General features: G+C 38.1%; 1 protein-coding gene across 2 annotated transcripts in view; it reads left to right on the top strand.

Annotated features, from left to right (window-relative positions):
• adarb2 (adenosine deaminase, RNA-specific, B2 (inactive)) overlaps positions 1-5,899 on the top strand; it is a 293,464-nt gene that overhangs the window by 255,522 nt on the left and 32,043 nt on the right. For both annotated transcript variants that reach the window (XM_015373546.1, XM_015373545.1), the window contains exon 6: positions 5,224-5,375. In XM_015373546.1, the coding sequence (XP_015229032.1) occupies positions 5,224-5,375 (152 nt within the window). The remainder of the gene's footprint in view (positions 1-5,223; positions 5,376-5,899) is intronic.

Genomic DNA, 5,899 nt, shown 5'->3' with positions numbered 1-5,899 from the left:
AACACTTAGTAACTAAACCTAACATTGAAAATGGATTGGAGTAAAAGAATGCAATTAAGTTCGAAAATGTAGTGAAGTAAAAGTGAAAGTTCTTAAAAAAAAATGTATACTCTTGGAAAGTATAAAGTACTCCAAAATATACTAAAGTACAGTAGTGAAGTATTTTTACTTCGTTACTATACAACGCTGCCCAGGACTGTGTAAAATCTGGGGCATATTCTACCTGAGAGAAGATTAGAAATAGGCGAAAAATGGTAAATGCAACATTTTCTCCTAAATCACTCGTGAGAACAATTTAAGAATACATTCGTTCTTGTGAACCCTTATTGAATGAGGCCATTTATTTCCTATCCTATCCTATCTGAAAATGGCAAGAGTTTGGTACAACCTTTCAAGGCTTGAAAGTTACCCTAAAACAGCCAGCTTGCAGAAACAAGCATTTATCAGAGGAGAAGCTAAGATTCACTGTGCTAACTCAGGAGGAGCTCCAGTGTCCATTGTCACATTCATATCCCTGACATTGACAGGACAGCCATTTGTTGTACACCCCAAAAGTCTGGTTTATGGAAAAGTGGCGAGACAAAAAGCCATTGTTAAAAGTTTAATTTAGTTTGCAGCAAGCTACCGAGGTGACAAACAGCGTATGGAAGAAGTGACCATACAGCAGTGGTCCATGCAGCGATGCTGCATAATGCTTTGGGTACCTCTGTTTGGAAGTGACAGCAAAGCTGATCCGATTTGATGGAGATGGATAAAGCCAAATACCAGGTGGACCTTGAAAAAATAAGTATTTTTTTGAGTTCTTCACAACAAATTGTCTATAACAATCATGTCTTTTTTTTTTACTAAACTATTACACAGCCTGTCTATGTTTTTTTGTTGTGAAGCATAATAATAAAATATAGACATGTGAAGTTTTAAATGTGGGAGTGTTTAAGGAATATGAATGCTTGCTATATACCGATATATCATGGTCGTTGTTGAGCCTTATCAGGGCCAAGATTATGGCTTTGATGAATTTTGACTTTTACCTGCATCCACCCTATAAGCATATATTACTTTCCTGTACTCCCCGGGGAACCCAGCTGAAATGCTGATGTATCAGATTAGTGGATGGAAGTCTAGATCGTTGAATGTCATATTTGCATACACAACACTGACTTTTTGTCTTTGGACAATGCAAGATGGCAGCAACAGAGACTTTGCAGCTGAGTAAAATGGCTAATGTGAAAGATAATTTATAATGAAATGACCAAACAAAATGCCACAACTGCCACATTTACACCCATTGAAAGGACTTCAGCAGCGTAGGAGAGGTTATATAAAGAGTAACACTCATGCTTTGCATTATGAATGTCATGTCCTAATTTGTAAAACAGAGGAAAAGTTGATTTATTTGTTATATAAATCCTAGACCTTAAAAAACTCTTGTTGAAATCTCTGACTTATGAGTCTTGGATTAGAATTTACCATTGTGTTACTGATTCTGCCTAATTTTAGCCATAAGAAATGTCAAACCTATTTGTTATAAAGAAAACATATATGACACCAAAAATAAGCTATTTTTATTAAATATCAACATGAAATGTGTGCTCTTGGGAAACACTATAGCAAAAATAACCAAGAAATAGACGTGGGATCCACATTAAGTAACCCAAATACAAAAAACTTCTTCTTTCATATAGTCCAAATGTTTCTATGATGACAGAGTGTTGCTTACTTTAGCCTAGCATATGCTGATTTCCACAAATACTGTTATGCCAGTTTGACAGTATTTATCACCGCTGCTAAAATGCTGTAAATTTACTTCATCACATTAACTTTAATGTTGCTGGAAGCACATAAACTGAACCGTGCTGCTCATCAGCAGCATTAGTGGCACCAGCTGCTCTCTTCCTTACATCGTTCAGCTCCCAGTCTGTCTAAGAAAAATGAGAGCTTTCTTAGAATGAGCCTTCAGTATTTAGCTTAATTATTTAAAACACCAAGTAATGCTTTCAGATGTATGCTTTAGACTCTGACAAAACACCTGGGAGAGTTGGCAAACCTAAGCAGGTGACACAAAAACTATAGGAAACAGTAATTCTACAACCTCTTTTTTTCAATTGGAAATATTGTGGTGTTTACAGTAAAAATGACATTTATCATGTTAAGGCAGTGGACGAAAATTATTTTTCTGCTGTTGATCTGGTGTTTTGTACAGAGAGCAAGCCCTGGCATGAACAAACTCAACCTCTAACATTATTGTAAGGAACCACGTAACCAACACACTCCCATCAAATCAAACTTCTGTTAAACCAAACTGTCCACTTAGGAAGCAACACTGATTGACAATCAATTTCACATGCTGTTGTGCAAATGAAATATACAGCAGGTGAAAATTATTGGCAATTAGGGAGACGCACTCAATAAGGGAGTGGTTTGGCAGGAAGGGACCACAGACCACTTCTCAGTATCTATACTTTCTGCCTGATGTTTTGGTCACTTTTGAATGCTAGTGGTGCTTTCACAGTTGTCTTAGCATGAGAAGGACTCTACAGCTCACACAGAAGGCTCAGGTCTTGCAGCTCATCCAGGATTGGCAAGAAAGTTTGGAGTGTCTGTCAGCGAAGTGTCCCTAGGCTGGAGACGCTACCGAGACACAGGCTAGTACACCAGGAGATGTGGAAGAGGTGGTAGGAGGGCAGCAACCCAACAGCAGGACTGCTACTTTCGCCTTTGGAAAAGGAGGAACAGGAGGGGCACTGCCAAGGAGTGCAAAATGACTTCCAGCAGGCCACAAACGTGCATGTGTCTGCACAGATGACTAGAAACCAACTCCATGTGGATGGTATGAAGATTTGAAGTCCACAGATGGGTGTCGTGCTCACAGCCCAACACCATGCAGGATGCTTGGCATTAGCCAGAGAACACCAGTAGTGGCAAATTCTCCATTCGGCGTCCTATGCTCTTCACAGAAGGTAGCAGATTCAGAGTGAGAACATGTGATAGATGTGACAGAGACTGCAGGCAGCATGGACAGTGATCTACTGCCTGCAGCATCCTTCCGCATGACCAATTTGGCATTGTGTCGGTAATATTGTGGGCTGGCATTTCTTTGTAGAGCCAAAAACCATCTATGTGCTCCTCAGAGGTAGCGTGACTGCCATTAGGTACCAGGATGACATCCTCAGACAACATATACTGGTGCAGTTGGCCCTGGCTTCCTCTTAATGCAGGACAATGCTAGACCTCATCTGATTGCAGTGTACCAGAAGTTCAAGAAGAAGGCATAGAAGCTATGGACTGATATGCTTGTTCCCCAGTCCTGAATCTGATTGAGCACATCTAGGATAGCATGTCTAGATCCATCCACCAACGTAATATTGCTCCACAGACTGTCCAGGAGTTGGTGGATGCTTTATTCAAGGTATGGGAGGTTAACCCTCAGTAAACCATCCGCAACCTTATCTGGAGCATGCCCAGGCAGGTAGGTAGGTCATACAGGCATGTGGAGGCCACACACAATACTGAGCCTTATTTTGACCTGTTTTTTAGGAGATTACATCAAAGGTGGAACAGCCTGTACTGAGTTGACTCCATTTTTTCAAACTTTATTTTTTAGGTTCTAAATAAGGACAAACAAATGAGAGCTAGAACGCACATACAATATATAGAGCAGTGTATTTTACGCTGCAATACTTAGACCTATACATACTTTATTGTCATTTTTGACACGTGCACAGTTTATACAAAACGAATACTGGTCTGAACCATAAAAATAAGAAGAATTAACATATAACCAACAATAGCTAACTTTTTCCTGCTATCAGGACATATATGACTAACAATTCAGATTATGATTCAGATTTTTTTGTCACGTTTCTGACCATTTTTGTTGTGTTCTTTTCTATTTCAATGAAAAATTGAAAATGTATGTTTTAAATTTAGTCTGTTGTAATTTTTTCTATTATTATTATTTTTTAAAGAAATTTTAACAGGCGATATTGCACTATAAAGAATAATAAAGATATGACAAACATTTACAATTGGGATATATTAAGGATACATAAAAGAAACTGAGCTGAAATCAAATCCAAGTCTGTTAAATAATCGAAAAACTATCCGAGATTCTGAATTGATAATTTACAGTTTAATACTTTCTGTCATTTTCCCGCCAACCTGCTTTCTTCAATAAATGTAAAATGAGCCAAGTGAATAGAATCAGAATCAGAAATACTTTAATAATCCCAGAGGGAAATTACTTTTGTTACACGCTCCAGGTACAGTTTTATATAATATATACACACATCAAACTATACAATATAATAAAGATAAAAAATAAGAATAAAAAGAGATAAAATATATACACATATAGCTCTTCTGTATATATATATGTACATATATCTATGCATATGTAGAATACCTGGGGTTATTTCTGATTTCTTTCATTTTATGTTTTTTTGGCAAAATTGTGGTTTTGGAAGCCTTTGGACTCAGCAGTCGGCCTCTGCAGATGGCCACTCACACTGACCATGGTTCTGCTGGAGGTTTCTTCCTGTTAAAAGGGAGTTTTTCCTCTCCACTGTCGCTACAAGCATGCTTAGTGTGAGGGATTGCNTGTTAAAAGGGAGTTTTTCCTCTCCACTGTCGCTACAAGCATGCTTAGTGTGAGGGATTGCCTTCGAGTCAATGAGTCGATGCAATCAACTAGTTTTCGAAAACTTTGAATCAATTTGACTGTATGATCTGGTGAACTGTAAAGTGCCTTGAGATGACATGTGTTACGAATTGGCGCGATAGAAATAAACTGAATTGAATCTAAATCTTCGTCATCAGCACCTCAACCCATCTTCTGATGGTAATACCTTTGTCAGCATCTCTTAACTAGTTATTAAAAGCAACGGGTACAGCAAAAGGGGGTTCTTTGTTGTTTTTTTTATGTCTTTTCTTCATTGTTTAGATCTAAAGGATTATTTTTTGAAGTATGCAATGTTAACCTGAGTAATGTTCAGGACTGACATTAGTAAAATAGGCTTCGGTCACAGTGTGAGCCTGCGTCCATCCTTCTCTGTCTCAGCTTTACTTCATCATTCTGGAGGGGGGGAAAAAAAGAAAAAAAGAGGAAATACATGTCTTATGTTGTGATGAATAGTTCTACCTTTCTCATCAGTCATCAGCCTCACTGTTGTTGCTTTTTCTCTTGCTTCTTTTTTCTCTTTCTCTCTCTTTTGGTCATGGCAGTAAAAGGCTGGAGGACTGGGAGGAGTCTATATTCGTCCGCCACAAAGAGCACAGCTACAGGTTGAGAGACAACGTTCATTTCCACATGTACATCAGCACCTCACCGTGTGGCGACGGGAGACTCAACTCACCATATGAAATTACAAGCGATTGTAAGATACAAGGAATTATTTTAGCCTGTCTCATTCATTTATTTCAACACCATATAAAGGATTTAAAAAAACTATTTCTTGTCTAATTTCTGTAAATGAAATACTTTTGTTTTTTAATTTGCTTTTGTATGTTTTACAAATGTGGAAACATAACCTTGGCTGCATCCTTCCTCATACTGTAACAGACTTCAGTGTGCATGAAAATAGAGAGAAAGAGAGAGAGAAGACAAAGCCATCATCGTAGAAGCCTTAAAAATATTAGACATTAAACCTCAAAACCGTTCAGCTGTGCTCGCAGAGATTATGAAATTTCAGAAGACCTTTGACCGACTGTTCAGAGCCAGAAGCAGGGGCTTAATTTTTTAGCTCCTGTCAGATCATAGCAACAGCAACATAGAAAGGGATGAAAATAAAGGGGGAAACTGCATTTTTAGTCACATAAAACGTGAGACTATTGAAGCTTGAATATAATTTCTTAAATGGACTTTTGGTTGACGAGTTTTGAAGGACAAGGATACAGTTTC

This window comes from Cyprinodon variegatus, unplaced genomic scaffold, assembly GCF_000732505.1.
Source record: "Cyprinodon variegatus isolate N-32 unplaced genomic scaffold, C_variegatus-1.0 Scaffold88, whole genome shotgun sequence".
In the NCBI taxonomy this organism is placed as follows: domain Eukaryota; kingdom Metazoa; phylum Chordata; class Actinopteri; order Cyprinodontiformes; family Cyprinodontidae; genus Cyprinodon; species Cyprinodon variegatus.
Note: the sequence above shows the minus strand (reverse complement) of the source record. Positions and strands in the feature narration are given on the sequence as shown.